The sequence below is a fragment of the Podarcis vaucheri genome (genome assembly GCF_965113315.1).
Source record: "Podarcis vaucheri genome assembly, chromosome: 2".
NCBI classification, from domain to species: Eukaryota; Metazoa; Chordata; class Lepidosauria; order Squamata; family Lacertidae; genus Podarcis; species Podarcis vaucheri.
Window position 1 is genome coordinate 79,928,704 of NC_138760.1, and position 16,264 is coordinate 79,944,967.

Sequence of the window (16,264 nt, forward strand, 5' to 3'; positions counted from 1 at the left end):
CCAGCACTGTAGGTGAGGTGGAGAGGGAGTGCCTGGCCCAAGGTCACCTAGCGAGCTTCATGGCTGAGTTGGGATTATGAACCCTGATCTCCCAGGTCATAGTAAGACACTCTTAACTTTTGCACCACTGAACTCAAGGAGGCTTATTCCTGAGTTCACCCATCCATCCATCCATCTATGCGAGACCCCTGCAAGCCACATTCTGGCGCCGAGAGCGTCTCTCGTGCAGCATGAACTCCCCGCCCCCTTCGATTTGAAAACCAGGCGCCGCTCCCTCCATTCAAAGGACGCCGCTTTCCAGTCGGCGGACACTTTCCCGCTCGCTGCCCCGCCTCCCCTTTAAGCGCACGACGCCGTTACTAAGGCGGCCCGAGGAGCGCGCAAACTGAATCGCTCCGGCGGCGAACAGCAGCGGCGGCCTGTCGGTTCCGCTCCGGCTCCGGCTCCCGCAGCGCCATGGCGTTCGCTTGCTTGGTAAGGGGCCGAGGAGGGTCGGGCAGCCTGGCAAGCGGGGCTTCGAGGCGGCGGGAAGAGGGAGGCTCCTCGGAGCAGGGCGGGCGGGCGATGGAGACCGCGGCTGCTCGGTCGGCACAAGTTTGCAGAGCCGCAGCGCCCTGTTAGCAGACAAAAAGGGATCGGTGGGCGGGGGGGGGGGGCGGCGGCGACCAGCACGACACGTTTCTCTATTGCAGTGGATCCCAAACTTTTTTTGGCCAGGCCTCATCTAAGCATCTCTAAAATCCTAAAGCGCCCGCCCCCGACATATAATTCTTATTACAGTGTTCAAAAAGTGAACTCCTATTCACGTGGAGGAAGCCTAAAACGCCATTAACTATTCATAACTCATTCTCGAATTGCCCCCCTTAAAAACCCAATCGCTCCCCTGTGGGGAACCATGGCTCTACTGGGGCTGTCTAAAAAGTCACAAAGAGAGGAGCCAGCAAGCTTTTTCAAAACAAAAACAAAACACGTTTACTGGAGTAACATTTCCTTCTCAGATATATAGTGGGGCGGGCGGAGAAAATAGGGTTTGAGAGCGAAGTACGTGGTTTGGGCGCAATGTTAAAAGCTCCTGCCTGTAACATGCTTAAAAATGGCACTTTGGGCTTGAAGTCGGTTGGATTGTGCTTGGTGCAGGAAGAGCTGTTTGCCCTTCTCTGTGTAGGAAGTCCTGCCGCCCGTCTCCTCCCGCCCCGTTAAATAACAGCTACAAGAGAATAAGTCAGGGACCATTTCGGCTTTGCAGAATCCCTCTGCTGGGAAAAGCGTCACATGAATGCCTGCCAGACGTCATTGTAATGAATAAAGACACCGGCGGGGGTGGGGAAGGCTATGGGTCCTGATGTGTTGTCACAGTTTGTCAGATTTGGGATAATTCTGATCACTTCCTAAGGGCTAACCCTCCCCATTTTTGCTTCTTTGCAATTTTAGGTTGTATTGTTTTTCACATTGGTCTCCTGAGTGGGTTTTGTCAGGGTTGTTTTGCCTGACTTGCAGGAACTAACTACCTGAAAAACAACATGTAGAGATAGCCATTCTTGAGCATTGCTGTTTTTATATCATTTTAGTGGTGCTGTAAAAAAACAAAAAACCTAAAAACGTTTTTAGATCAAATACCACAATCCCCTTATTGTTACTTAGAAGCAGTGCTTTTTTCCCAGGGGGAATTCAGGGGTATGCAGTACTGGCACTTCTTTTTTGTTGTTGAAAAGTGTAGCACTTACTATAACAACTTCATGGTGAGTACTGGTACTGATTTTTCTAGGAAAAACTCCCACTGCTTAGAAGTAATGTTGCTTCTAGGAATTCATTCTGATCTGTTTGCACAAAGTTTGCAGGAAGGTTATTTAACAAGCATTCGTTCTGATTTGTGTTTGTGGGTGTTAGACAGCGCTGCATCAAGCACATGACTTCCACACTTTCCAGTGACTTTCCTGTCAATTTCCTTACAGCAAAAAAAAGTCTGATTTGTGGGGAGAAAATGGATTTGTTGCATGAGAGCTCCAAATGATCCTCAGTTTGCCTGTTGCTGGATTTGAGCCCCACTCCAAATAGCGACGATCTGGAAGCTCCCTAAGCCTCCATTGATTCTAGGAGAGTTTCCAAGGAAATGTACTTAGGATTGTGATGTAATAGCTGCTACTCACAATACATTTTAAAGAGACAGGTGTGTACACCTGTGGCTGAAAATATGCATGTTGCATGTACACTGTATATCAGTGTTCATGTTATATAAACTGTAATTCTTAGAACTGTTCTATAAAAAGTTATCACAAGATTTAGTGATGGCCACAACTTGATGCCTTTAAAAGAGGATTAGACAAATTTATGGAGGATAAGGCTATCTCAGTGGCTACTTGCCATGATGTCTGTTTCAGAGGCAGTACAGTATGCCTTTGAATACCAGCTGCTGGGGATCATGATCAAAGAGCTGCAGTTGCACTCATGTCCTGTTTGTGGGCTTCCCATAGTCATCTGGTTGGCCAGTGTGAGAATAGGATACTGGACTAGATGTTTGGTCTGATCCAGACATTTGGTCTGATTCAGCAGGATCAAACTGTTGTCATGGGCACCTTAAGGACTAACAAACTCAATAGATGGTGTTGGCTTTTGTAGGCTAAAGGCTATTTCATCTTCCTTATATTAAAATCCATTTTGGATAGCTTTCTTCCCAAAATTATCCCAGGTTTATATGTATGGTGTTTAGTAAAATTAAATTTTACACAAGAACATCCAGTTTATGTAACAGGATGAGCTGGAGTATTCAAGTTAAACCAATTTGCAATTTGAAACTGCTAAACAAATGCAAGAAACCTGGCTTCTGCAGTTTTAGCAGGAATTGATAACACACAGACAAATATATCTTCACAGTCACAAGCAATAGAAATTTTTTAAAAAATGAGTACGGACTTTATTAGGAAGCTGAATTCTGAACTCTGAACTCTGCTTCTTTGGAATAATAGTTTATATACAGCCCTGCACTGATCCTTCCAAAGAAGTATTTGTGTGTTGAATGTTGAGAGTACAGTGGTGCCCCGCAAGACAAAATTAATTCGTTCCGCAATTTTTGTCGTCTAGCGAATTTTTCGTCTTGCGAAGCACGAAATCCCATAGGAATGCATTGAAAATCAATTAATGCGTTCCTATGGTCAAAAAAAGTCCAAACAAAGCCAAATTTGGTACAACAACAGTTTATTAACTGCTCTTTAAAGTCACACATACTGTAAAGAGCAGTTCAAAAATTTAAGGGAAAATAAATTAACTTTATAAACAAAACATGTCTTTGTTTTTAGTCAAAGAAAAAAAGTCGCGAGACGTTTTCGTCTTGCGAAGCAAGCCCATAGGGGAAATTCGTCTTGCGAGGCAAATCGCGAACGGAAAAAACTTTCGTCTAGCGAGTTTTTTGTATTGCGAGGCATTCGTCTTGCGGGGCACCACTGTATCTAATCAGAGTATTAAAGTATAATCCTTGGGCAGAGCTCTGTAGCTTAAAATGGCCTTGTGCATCCTAAACTGGATTCTGAAGAAAAGAATCCCAGGAAGAGAGGTATACTGCAAAGCTCAGTGTACAGAATATACATGTGTGAGTTTGGTGCTTGGCATTTGTCTCTGCCGGTATTGCACTTCCCACAGAGAATGCAAAATGGTACAGTATTTTAAATGCTTACATTTAAGAACATGGCTCCAGCATTTTTGTGAAATAATAAAAAAAAATCCATATGAATTCCTTCCTTATCCTCTACTCTCTTTGCCTTTGTGTGTTTTGTAGTTGTTAACTTTTTTACTGATAAGAAATGCATTGGAAAACAAAAAGAAACAACAACTAGCAGTGCTTGATTTATAACATAGAACACAATTACTTTATAGTACGATCATTGGACATCCAGAAACTATGATGTTTTGCACAGCGATTCTGGATCACAACTAGGATTTTGTCCTCAGTATCACTTGGCACTCCTGCTCTCATTTTGAAAAGATATCTATCCATATTATGCAAATAAAAGAAATAAATTGATTGAAAATGTGTTGTAACATTTGAATAAATGTTTTTAAATTTTTTAAAAAGAAATATTTTGGTAATATACTATACTATGCTACACTGAAATGTTAAATTGTTTTTTGATTATCATGGAATCTTTCTGCCACACTTGCCATCTTCTCCTGCCACACCAGTGTGGTGTGCCACACCCTTGGAGAACCACTGACCTATAGGATTATCTTACTTGGCTTCTACCAAGTGAACCAGTGGAGAACAGATGGATCTCGCCAACCCTTGTCTGCCTTCCAGTTCCAGCCCACTTGGTTTCTACACTGGCTGTGGAGGACAGGACTTGCCTTCCCCTATGGCCATTGTGGAAATGCAGTGGGCTGGCCGATGAGGAACTGAGTGGTCTGTCCCTTCTCTGCTCGCACGCATCCTGAGCTGCTTGGAGCTCCTTGTTGCCTGTTCCAAGCAGGCGAGTCACGGTAAAAGGCTGTGCTATCAATCTGAAACTAGACTGAGCAAATTAGAAAATGGAACTGTAAAACCAGTAAGAAATCACAATAAAAACGATGCCTGGGTATATATATAGTGTATATCAGAAATAAAATTTAATAATAATAAAAAAAACAAAAAACACACACAAAAACACGATGCCTGCTATGGCATATGTGCAGCATCCAGAAATATATAAAGTGTGCTTCTTGCTTCGGAAATACTGTCTGTAGCCGTCAAAAATTTAATCCAGTATTGACTTCTTTCTTCTTGCAGGAAGATCCAACATTGGAGAGGCATTTCAAAGGGCACCGTGATGCTGTAACGAGTGTGGATTTCAGTCTAAATAATAAACAGCTAGGTAAGTTGTCAGCTAAGCAGAATTTTCCTTAGTATAGTTTTCTTTCGTAGAACAAAATAGCATTCAGTCTGCTTTTAGCAAACTGTTTGGACTTAACAGCATACTAAAGTACCTTCCTTGGTTTTAGCTATCAGATATTAAGAAAAGTAGCAGCAAACCTGAGATTTTACAGTAGAGCAACTGAGTCGTAAGATGAAAGGCTGGTTCAACCATGCAGATCTGTTAAGTTTTATTCGGTTTTTGATTATTATTTTTTTAAAAAATCACATATATTTATATATTATAATCTTATTTTTTAGTTGAAATTCCCCTTGAACTTTTTTTGTTGGATAGTATATAAATATTTGAAAACAAATAGCTTGGTGGAAGCAGCTAAAATGATGTGATAATAAAGGACATTTGTACTAAATTCTCTAAATGGTTGCTTGTAATTCTTTGGTTTCCTTCCTTGCCTGTTTTTAAGGTGAGACTGCATATACTTCAAGAGGTATTTCTCTCAATTACGGGGATGAACTGGAATGCTTGTGTGCTTGCTTTCAGTTCTGTGATTAGTGAATACAGTAATACCTTCCCGAATGTCCGCCCCGTTGAGCGTCCATTTCGGTGAACATCTGCGGCAAACCGGAAGTACCGGAACGGGCTACTTCTGGGTTTGCCACTTGCACATGCGCAGAAGCGCAAACTGCTCTGTGTGTGTGCGCAGAGTGGCGCTTTGTCGAGCGTTCCTTTCGCTGAGCTTCCGGGACTCCGGAACAGATCCCAGACTCAAAACAAGGTACCACTGTACTTTCATTCAAGGAAAGGAAGAGAGAAATTGAAACTAGTGACTGAAATTCCTGCCAAGTATGTATGTATATGATCTCTCCTTTGAGTATAATTTTGAAAGGTAGTATATTCTTTTTGTCAGTAAGTGGCTCTATGGATTCATGCCTGATGATCTGGAGTATGAAACCTCAAATGAGAGCCTACCGCTTTGTGGGTCACAAAGATGCAGTCCTGAGTGTGCATTTTTCACCATCCGGCCATCTGATTGCTTCAGGTTCTAGAGACAAAACAGTTCGCTTGTGGGTTCCAAGTGTGTAAGTATATGCTATCTGAGCACTTTGTATGTGTGTTATTTCTCTTATTAGGAGCATAGGAAGCTGCTTGTACAGAACCAGACGATTTGCTGATCTTACTCAGCATTGCACTGACTGTCCGTGGGCATATTTGTGTTTGCAATTCTGGAGAGCCACTGCCAGTCATTGTAGACAATATTGAGCCAAATGGATGGGCGGTCTGACTTGCTACAAGGCAGTTCCTATGTTTCACACACATTTCGGGTTTTTTACAATCAAGTGGTGTATAGATTTTATGAAATATATTTAGAATCAATGCCTTTTTTCTTTTTTTAAACCCTGGCTTTGACCTTTCCTAGCTTGATGTTCTGTACTTTCATGTAAGCAGCAGAATCATATACAAGAATACACAAATATGCTTGTAGCTCGTCACTTATTTGTGCAAAAAAGTTCAGGGCGGAATGATGTATGTGTATAATTAAATGTGAATTACTCTTGAAAAGTTTCTCAAACTCATAGTATGCCCCTCATGTTTAGACGTCTTTCTCCTTTTTGCAGCAAGACCTATGATGTGACGTTCTTACATGATTTTTCTTTAAATTGCATCATTGGAACGAGTCTGTTTGACGTTTACTACTTTAAACATTTTTTTTTTTTTTTAGTTCTGCGTAAAAGATACAAACGCAGACTGTCTGCGTTAGGAGCCATTCCAGTAACTAGATTTAAGTAAAACAGTTTTCTTCCTGTGTTTGGTATGCTCCAGAGGCTTAAACCAACAGCTTTCTCCTAATGTAAATATATATATTAGAAGCCAGTAGGCAAATGTGCATAAGCTTCATACTGTGTGGAATGTAGTATGTTAATCTTTTGTGCTTTCCCCCCTAAACTTAGCAAGGGAGAATCGACGACCTTCAAGGCTCATACAGGAACCGTCAGAAGTGTTCACTTTTCTAATGATGGCCAATCATTGGTTACAGCCTCTGATGACAAAACAGTTAAAGTTTGGGCTGTCCACAGACAAAAATTCTTATTTTCACTAAGTCAGCACATAAACTGGGTTCGCTGTGCGAAGTAAGTAAAACTCTCTCCCCCCCCTTTTTTTGTTGACCTTGTTGTGATATATACCGTATTTTTTGCCCCATAGGACGCACCTAGTTTTTTTTTTGGGGGGGGGAATAAAGAAAAAAAAAGAACACAACTGTAGGAAGATCTGAACACAACTGTAGGAAGATCTGAAATTCTGCTTAACTCACTTATAAACCCACTCATCTTTTAACCTGGCTATCAATATACTTTAGGTGTTAGCCACCTTTCAGAGCTTTAGTTGTGTTTCCAACTAATTCCTGTCTTGTTGGAAGGGAACTGTCATTGTTAGAAGAAGCAGTCAGTTGGATATAACCAAGCAGCATTATCTAAGTCATTCTACTGAGTGCACTTTCTGAAATCCATAGATTTCAATAAGTGCTTTGGTTTCTTTCTTTTTTTGTAATAAATTTTTACTATTTTTTCACAATTTTATACATACTGTATTATCTCTCACATATATCCAATTACAAGGTTGCATGAACCTTCCAGTTTCCTCCCCTCCCTCCCATGGGTTCTTAAATTAAAAAAATAAATAAATTCTTGCATATTGTAATTTTTCCAACTATTGTGTATCCCTAGTTTATCATAATCAGTTTCATGTTACAAATTTCATTACAACGCTACCAATGATTTTAACTGCTTACTGTGGTTTTTTGGATAAACTACGGATTTACTCCAATCTCTAACAAATACTTGGTCTTCTTAGTTTCTGATCTTCTCCATCAGTTTCTCCACGTGTTTTCAATAAGTCTACTGACTATGACCACTGTTCTTTAAAATGGTTTCCAATAATTAAGCCTTCCAAAGAGGCTTAAATTTTAGATAACAAAAAGAGGGGGAAAGGGGAAATAATTGTAAGGAAAAATAAGACTTACCTGTACAGTATTTCATTAATTACTGGTCCAATAGGATTGTTTAATAGAAAAGCTTACATTTTCATGCTGTGGTTTTTGTTTGTTACTGTAATATCTCAAAAGGATTGTCTGTGTATGGAAAAGTCCATTGTTCTGACCATATGCATAGTTGATGGAATCTTGTTGAGATAGATTGTCAAAGAGGAAACTCCTAAGAGTTAATCAATAGCAGTGTTTATTATTTATTGAATTTCTTACCTGCCCATCATTTTTCAGTCCCAGGGCAATTTACCAACTATAAGTAAACATTACAATTGGTTAAAACAAATTACAATCAGAAGAGTCCTTGAAAAAGGCCTATGGGTGGTATTTACCTACGTTTTAACTCAGAGTAGACCCATTGCAATTAATGAACATGACAAAGGTAAGTCTATTTTGAGTAAAACTTAGTTAAATAACACCCTCTTTGCTTAGCACAAGTGTCTCTTAGCCATTAACTTTTGAAATAATGATCTTGTTGTCACTGAGGACAATCCAGATCTAGCTTATATTGCTCCTAATCTTGCTTTAATGAATGTATTTATTTTAGGTTTTCTCCTGACGGAAGATTGATAGTATCATCCAGTGATGACAAAACTGTCAAACTTTGGGATAAAACAAGCAGAGAATGTATACATTCTTTCTGTGAACATGGTGGGCAAGTATTGGTGCATTTCCTTGGGGCTTCAGGGGACTGGCCTTCAGCTTCTGGAACCTCGATTAGAGCTTTGTTATATTGATGTACAAGAACATACTGTATCTCCTTATGTGCTGTATGTTTCATTCTGTGAACATTCTCTGTAATTTTAATACAACGTTTTATACCACACTAAGCTTAGAAGCCAGATAATAACAATTGCATTTGTGCATAGGTTGGTGTGTTTTTTTGTAGACTCGCAAGCATTTATTATATGAGTTTTAAGCCTGAGTCACACTAGTGCTAAAGTTGTCACAGTTTCTTTAAAAACAGTGTTGGTTTTACATGGTGACCGTGCCCATTTGAATGTACCCACGTGTGATAGATATTGTGAGGGAGTCTTGTTGAAGACTAGTTCCATAAATATTATTTGTAGTCTATGCTTAAAACGTTTCTGTGTTCTGGACGTTGTTTTCGCTTGGCTCAGCCATGCCCTTTAGGACAGCTCCTATTTATCTCAAACATTTCTATCACACCTTTCCTTGAGCCCCAGGTGGCTAACAACATAATATAATATGGAATACGTAGAAATAAAACAATGAAAGTCACTCCCACCTGGGATTTGGGATAAGGCTCACTTTTGTCCCCGATGGGGGACTTACCACAGAGGGTGTTGGATTTGAGTGGGTCATGCATGAACTTGTCTTAGCTTTCCAAGGGTACTGGGGAATAGCAGATACAGTTGTACCTTGGTACTTGGACGTTTTGGCTCCCGGGCGCTGCAAACCCGGAAGTGAGTGTTCCGGTTTGCAAATGTTCTTTGGCACCCAAACATCTGACAGGGCTTCTGTGGCTTCCGATTGGCTGCAGGAACTTCCTGCGGCTAATTAGAAGCTGTGCTTTGGTTTACAGACGTTTTGGAAGTCGAATGGACTTCCGGAACAGATTCCGTTCAACTTCCGAGGTACGGCTGTACTTCTCTTTTTTAGGCTCTTCTGTGGCAATGCAAGGTTTTTTGTGATTCCTTCTCCGCCCTGAAGTTATTTGGGTGACCATGGGACTTTCACTGTCTTTCAGGCAGCCTACTTCATCTCACAGGGTTGTTGGTTAAGGTAAAGCAGGAGAAGTGGGGAGAAGTGTAACCTTGAGTCCCCCGGTGGAAGACTGGGGCAAAATATAATAAATAATGATTGTCAGCCAAGGGCTCAGCAGTCACTTGCATCTGGACCTTAATTGGAGAAAGGAATATGTAATCTTCGGGGTGATGTTGCTCTTTTTTTTAATGTCTGCTTTTAAAAATCTGACAACAAAACAAACCCAAAAACCAAGTTCTACCTAACGTAACGTGAAGATGCAAATTTCAATAAGCTATCAAATTCATTTATTGACAACATTAATAGGCAAAATAGTTGCACCATTAATGGTCTCAGCAGTTCTCAGCTTTCAATTATTCCTGTTCATTTTTCTATGTCTGACAGCTCAGATGTTTCAGGAGACTATAGGAGACTGAATGTTGTTCCATTTTTTAAGTCCTCAGTATTTTAGCAGGAATCGGTAATTTCATAATCCACTGATTTCAACACATTAGGCTAATTTTATTTATTAATGTTATATAACATCATTAAAGGCTCTAAATTAAGAGAATATTGTGTTACCCGTGAGATTGTATGTTACAGCTTTCAGTAGTTTTGTGCAGAGAGGACAAGACCTCTCTGGAGTGAGCAGTGTTCTGTAGGGCTCCTTATAATCACATCCAAAGAGATAAGCGTCCTAATGGAAGTTTCTCTAATCCCCAAACCATGGGAATGATAGTTCAGTTCACCCTTCTGTGGCTTTCTTTGCTGCACAGAGAGCCAGTGTTGCAGTGAAATAGTCAATACAATGGGCTGAGCAAAGTCTCATGGTGACTTTACCATGTGGGACAGCAAAAACTGGCTGATAAAAACATTTAATATCCATCTTACACACTTTAGGGGAAACTTACTATGAAGTTGCACAATGTTTTGTAAGAACAACTTGTGAGGAGCTAGTATTTTTCGCTACTTGCTTAGATGAAAATGTTTTTTTTCTTCCTCCAAAATAGAAGAGAGATTTGATCTTGTCTTCCCATCTTTTCGCAGCTTTGTGCCTCATGTGGACTTCCACCCTAGTGGTACATGTATTGCTGCAGCTGGCACAGACAACACAGTGAAAGTATGGGATGTTAGGATGAATAGGCTTCTGCAGCATTACCAAGGTAAGCAATGCGCTGTTAGAAGTCTTCCTTGCTAAACTTGTAGCTTGATTCTTGAAGTGGATAATTTAAACAAAAAAGGTAGTTTTGCCATCATAGCTTCCAACATCAGAAAGAGCTGCATGCAGAATTTTGAATTAGAACCATTGGCTTAGGACAGGCATAGGGAAGCTTGACCCTCCAGCTGTTGCTGTACTACAGTTCCCATCATCCTTAGCGATTGACCATGTTTGCTCAGGCTGATGTGAGTTGTAGTTCAGCGACATCTGGAGGACCAAAGCTTCCCCACACTTGGTTTAAAAGAAGATAATTTTTCTAAAATGTACAGTACCAAAGTTAAAGAAATTAAATAAAATGTGATCACACCGTTATACAGAGAGAGTGCTAGTTTTTAGTTAAACTTCAGGAATGACATTTTTGTTTCAATAAGGTATTTTGTGTATAAAGCTTATTATTCATAATAAAATGTTACTGCAGCTGTAGGGAATTCGTCTGCATAAACAAATTGGATTGAAGACTCCAGTTTCTCTCTTCTTTTTCAAATATACAGAAGCTGGTTTAGGTTGCTGTTAATCCAAAGATATTTCACATGCCATGGTCTTCTGAATTACACTTTGCTTATGGTACCTGGGCCATACATACTGTTTAATTTAATAGATGATGCTGATGAACTTTGGATTTCCAGGTCTGATGTCTGTCTCCACAACTCTCCCTTACTACTCAGTTGCCCTCTCATGGCTTCCCACGCCCTATCTGACATCAGTGCAGCTAACCAGAGGGGCTCAAGACGGGTGTAGTGGTCAGAAATCTTTGTAGACTTGCTTATTGCTACAACTGGGACTAATGTGTTTATTCTGTTAAAAATTAAAATTTGGAGGAAAAGAAGTGTGTATGTGTTTTAACTTGCAGTTATGGCAGACCTTGAACTTCTGAGGCAGTGCCAGTTTTCATAGGACTACATTTTTCTGAAGGTCCTTGAAAACTTACATTGATATAAGATGAAAATCATAAGCAGGGGGGGAAATGCCTTTCAGCCATTTTTTGTATTGATGTATGGACCTTATCCACCTTTCTTTTTCAGTTTGTATTTTTTAATGTCAAACTGTATTGGTAACTTGTGCTGTCTTTCTTTCTTTCTTTCTTTCTTTCTTTCTTTCTTTCTTTCTTTCTTTCTTAGTTCACAGTGCTTCAGTGAACTGCCTGTCTTTTCACTCCTCTGGAAACTACCTCATTACTGCTTCCAACGATTCAACTCTAAAAATACTGGATTTACTAGAGGGGAGACTGCTGTATACACTTCATGGCCACCAGGTGAGGAGAACTTCTTTAGACATGAGTCGTTTATTACTGTAGACCTTTCAAAGCTCCACACGCATGTTTGTGTACACTACACCTTCCCCTGTGATATTATAATGGACTCAAGTAGATTTGCCTCCCCTCTCCTCTCAAAGGCAGGAGTGCAGTTGTCTCAAAAGTCTTTTTGGGTTTCCTCTCTTATGTTTCTGCCTTTGCTTTGAGTCGTTCACTGAGAATTCTATTTCTTTGTCTGCTCTTTTCTCCTTCTCTTTGGCTTCCAAAGAGTCTGAAACTCCATTTCATGGAGTACATTTCAACCGATGCTTGCTTGGCAGTACAGAAAAGCCATTGCTCTCGTTGCCATGCCTTTCTTCATTTGCCTTGCTGCCTCACCTGGATCCAATGTAAAACAGAAATAGAGCAGGGAGTGTAAAATCTCTGGGTGACATTGCTCATCAGTTTCATGTAGGTGCTAACAAGCGTGGGAGATGAGATGGAGTTCTGCGGGACCTAATAGCATAGATGTGCTGAATCTTATAGGACTAATAAGTAGGCTTTAAATGGCTTTTGATAGAAATGACAGTAAGTCAAGTGACTAGTCTACAGGGAATATTCGTTACTTGGATGAACAGCTTGTTAAATTCTTGTAATTTGCGTGTTAGTGCCTGGTTCAGATTTGGTTCTTGTTCTGGCACTGGACTGATGCTCTGGGACAATTACTCATGAGAGAAGCCTCAGGATTCCTTAGAAGCGCTTTGACGCAACTATTGGTTTACCAGGAATTCATTACTAGCTGATTAGTACTAGTTTACATAGAGAAGGCTGCCAAGTTTACATTGCTGTCTTCAATTATAATGGTGCTTACTCTTCATACCAGAAGGATCATTGGGGAAATGGTGTTTTAACTCGCTGCTGATATTTGCAGCTGCAAAATTTGGTTTGCTGTGATTGCGTCTTAAGGCTTTCAGTTTATGGAATACATTCTTCTTGAAGTACAAACAGGGCTTGGAATGAATACATAGGCCCACTGCTGACATTTTACTTGTACAGAAACAGAACGTTTCAGAACTATGCAATTCTTGGGTGGTCATTAAAACTTGTGCAGAAGTACAGCATCTCTCTCTCTCTTTCTCTCTCTCTTTGTGTGTCAATGGGAGGGTTGTGGGATTTTTGTTTGTTTTTTGATAAAGCTGTGCTTGCTGTCTAATTTGTCCTACATGATAGAATAATTCATCCTTCCCCAAACTGGTGCCCTGCAAATGTTGCTGGACTCCAACTTCCATTAGCCCCACCCAGCATGGCTGATGGCCAAAGACGATTGGCATTGTAGTCCAACAACATCTGGGGGGCACCAGCTTGGGGAAGGCTGGAACAATTGTTGGGCTAGCAGGTTAGACCCATTCTTAGGACATGTAATTGGATAGATAAACTAGGCTTGATAGAGACAAAGCTATAATCATCTTTAGAGAAACAACTTTTTTTTAGTGGGGAGCCATAGAATGTAATGTATAGACCACAAATGAGAGTCTGTTTCAAAGAATTAACAAGACTGAATAGGTGTGGGTACAACACAGGAGTACTGTATAATGCAAGTAGAAGCAAATCTAAGCATATTTATTGAGTAGTTTTATCTGGAACAAGTCCCAGTGGATGTGTCTATATTAAATCTGGACTAATATTAAAATGCTTCTATAATGCTACTGTTTTTTATGGTTTCTCACATTAAGGTCCCATCTGCGCTATATATTGAAAGCAGTCTTAAACCACTTTAAATGGTCGTGGTTTCCACCAAAGAATCCTGGGAATTAAGGATGATGAAAGTTGTTAGGATATCCCTATTATTCTCATAGAGCTACAGTTCCCAAAATGGAAATTGTAGCTCTGTGAGTGGAATAACAAATAACAACTTTCAGCATCCTTAACAAACTACACTTTGCAAGTTTATTTAGGGGAAGCCATGGTTGATTAAAGTGGTATCATAGCGCTTTAGATGTATAGCACAGATAGGGTTTTAAGATTAGTTCTGCAATAGAATCCATATACCCACTGTGGTTGCTTTGTTTTAATTTAATCACATCAAGGAAGATAGTTGTGGGAATTTGCATTGCTCATTATTATAAAAAGGTCCCTAAGCATAATGTTGAAGATAAAGACTCTCCTCCCTGGAAGAGAGGGGAGTGGTTGTGGGCGGGAGACCGAGCTCTGCCCCTGGTAGGGGGCATTAGCCCCCTCCCCTCCTACTTGGCTGGCGCCCACGCCCACTGGAGGTGGCCAACCAGGTGCCTCCGGGGGGCGTGTGTAGCAGCTTAATGCTGTGGTGCTAGCTCCGCCTCCTCCTCATTCGTCGTCGTCCCTCAGCGAGTCACCCACCCTCCACTCCCATTTAGCTCAGGGTATAGGTTTTTGGCCTTGCTATGGACCTTAGGTTGGTCGCCCTGGTTGTCTGGGGGGCCTGGTAGGAATTTTTCCATTTGGCATTAGGCCTTTTGGTTTTTTTGCCTACCTCGTAGCAATCGTCACAACTTTTGTGGTATTAGTGGGTAGGTTAGGCATTGGATTCATGTGTTGTGGTGTGTCAAGGGCTAGGTGTGGCCATCGCCTATGCTATCTACCGTGGGTTATTCCGTTAAAGGAATCTGGCAGTCGTGTATTCTGTCCGGTGCCTGCTTGGCGGGAGGCCATGGCACGACCCTCGGTGACATCAGGGGGTGAGCCTATAGTTGGATCAGCATCAACAGGCTCCACCTACTGTTGAATAAACCCACCACCTATAGTCATCCAATGCCTAAGCTAATACCTTTTCACTGCTGTAATCAATAAAGTTGTGGCCTTTTCTTGCCCATTAACCTTATATCACGTGTCCTTGTGTATTTATTTCACATAGCGGGGTCGGGCCCTCGATCCACAATGTATAATTGCAAGTACAGTATCTCCCTTGTGTGAAAAATTTACATAGATTATAATCCGTTGAGGTAGGAATCATCTGATAGTAAAGCTCAGCAATGCACATTTCATTTCTCCTTCAAAATGTGATCTGGCAGATACTGGACATAAATGTTTGGAATTATATTTCCCACACACTTATTTCTAGATTAATCATACCAGTGACAAAACTGTCCCAAACAAATAGTTAGTCTCTTGTTTACATTCAGTGGCCATGATTTGTCATCTGGGGATGCACAGATAGCCCTGTGCATGTGTGTTGTAAGTCCCATTGAGTTCAGAAATAAGTCCCATTGAGTTCAGTGGAGCTTAATCCCAGGTAAGTGGCTAGAAGAGTGCAGAACAAATCTGTGGGTAGATTCAGTTTTTACTCAGGGGAATTTCTGGCAATACCTTGGGAGAATCACTAACCTTGGAATATCGGGATTGAATGACTACGCTGGTTGAGCATAACATTATTGTAACCAAGTTGTATTCTAGCTACTTCTCAAAAGTTTGCATGGCATGACTTTGTTCACATAATTTAATCAGCCAGCAATTTTTTTTGAGGTTAAATCTAGTATTTTAGTAGTTTGGAACCTATTGTACAGTTTTGGAGATCTTTTTAAAAAAAGGGAGTAGGCACTTCTAAATTTTGTATCTTCCCTTGCTCTGCTTGGCTGTGGGTGGTTCTGTGCAAATATAATTGGAGGTTCAAGATACTATCACTGGGTAAGGTTATTTAGCGTGTCATAGCTGTACATTCTCAGCTCCACTCCCTTGCCTCCGAGGACGTCAGTGGGAGTTGTTGCCTGCCAGCAAGGGAAAACATGCTGCCATCATGGGTTGCGTGTGATCTAGCTGCTCAGCCTCACCCCCTTGCAGCCTCAGAGGACCTCAGTGGGATGTAGGTGGGGAGGGGGAATGCCACCTGAATAATCTTGGCATCGTGGGGACATGTTCCTGACTCCAGAGAACATTTTGTAAGCTGCTGCAAGAACCTCTTTGCTTTATACCCTCTCGGGGCTGCAAAGCATGATAAAAGTATGCTTTCAGTCAACATTGATGCTTAGTTGTGGTTGAACTACATGGGGATTGCAACAAATATATGGCAATAGATAGTAGAGAAAAGCAGGTCCACTCCCACTGCCCGTTTCAATATATAGTTTCTGGCTGTTCAATCCATACTATATGAGTTGTTCTCTTACAGGGACCAGCTGCCTGTGTTACTTTCTCGAGAACTGGAGATTTCTTTGCTTCTGGAGGCTTCGATGAACAGGTATCTGCTTCATGTTTATTTT

At 40.9% G+C, this 16,264-nt stretch overlaps 1 protein-coding gene across 3 annotated transcripts in view; it reads left to right on the forward strand.

Moving 5' to 3' along the window:
- POC1A (POC1 centriolar protein A) overlaps positions 1–16,264 on the forward strand; it is a 30,510-nt gene continuing 14,246 nt past the window's right edge. Inside the window, exons 1-8 of one of the 3 annotated variants that reach the window (XM_082213305.1) lie at positions 2–474; positions 4,754–4,838; positions 5,746–5,917; positions 6,788–6,967; positions 8,426–8,533; positions 10,633–10,748; positions 11,923–12,056; positions 16,174–16,242. In XM_082213305.1, the coding sequence (XP_082069431.1) occupies positions 457–474; positions 4,754–4,838; positions 5,746–5,917; positions 6,788–6,967; positions 8,426–8,533; positions 10,633–10,748; positions 11,923–12,056; positions 16,174–16,242 (882 nt within the window). In that variant the 5' untranslated portion in view covers positions 2–456. Of the gene's footprint in view, positions 475–4,753; positions 4,839–5,745; positions 5,918–6,787; positions 6,968–8,425; positions 8,534–10,632; positions 10,749–11,922; positions 12,057–16,173; positions 16,243–16,264 lie in introns of those variants that run through there. The other 2 variants (XM_082213306.1, XM_082213307.1) reach the window with 2 other exon arrangements.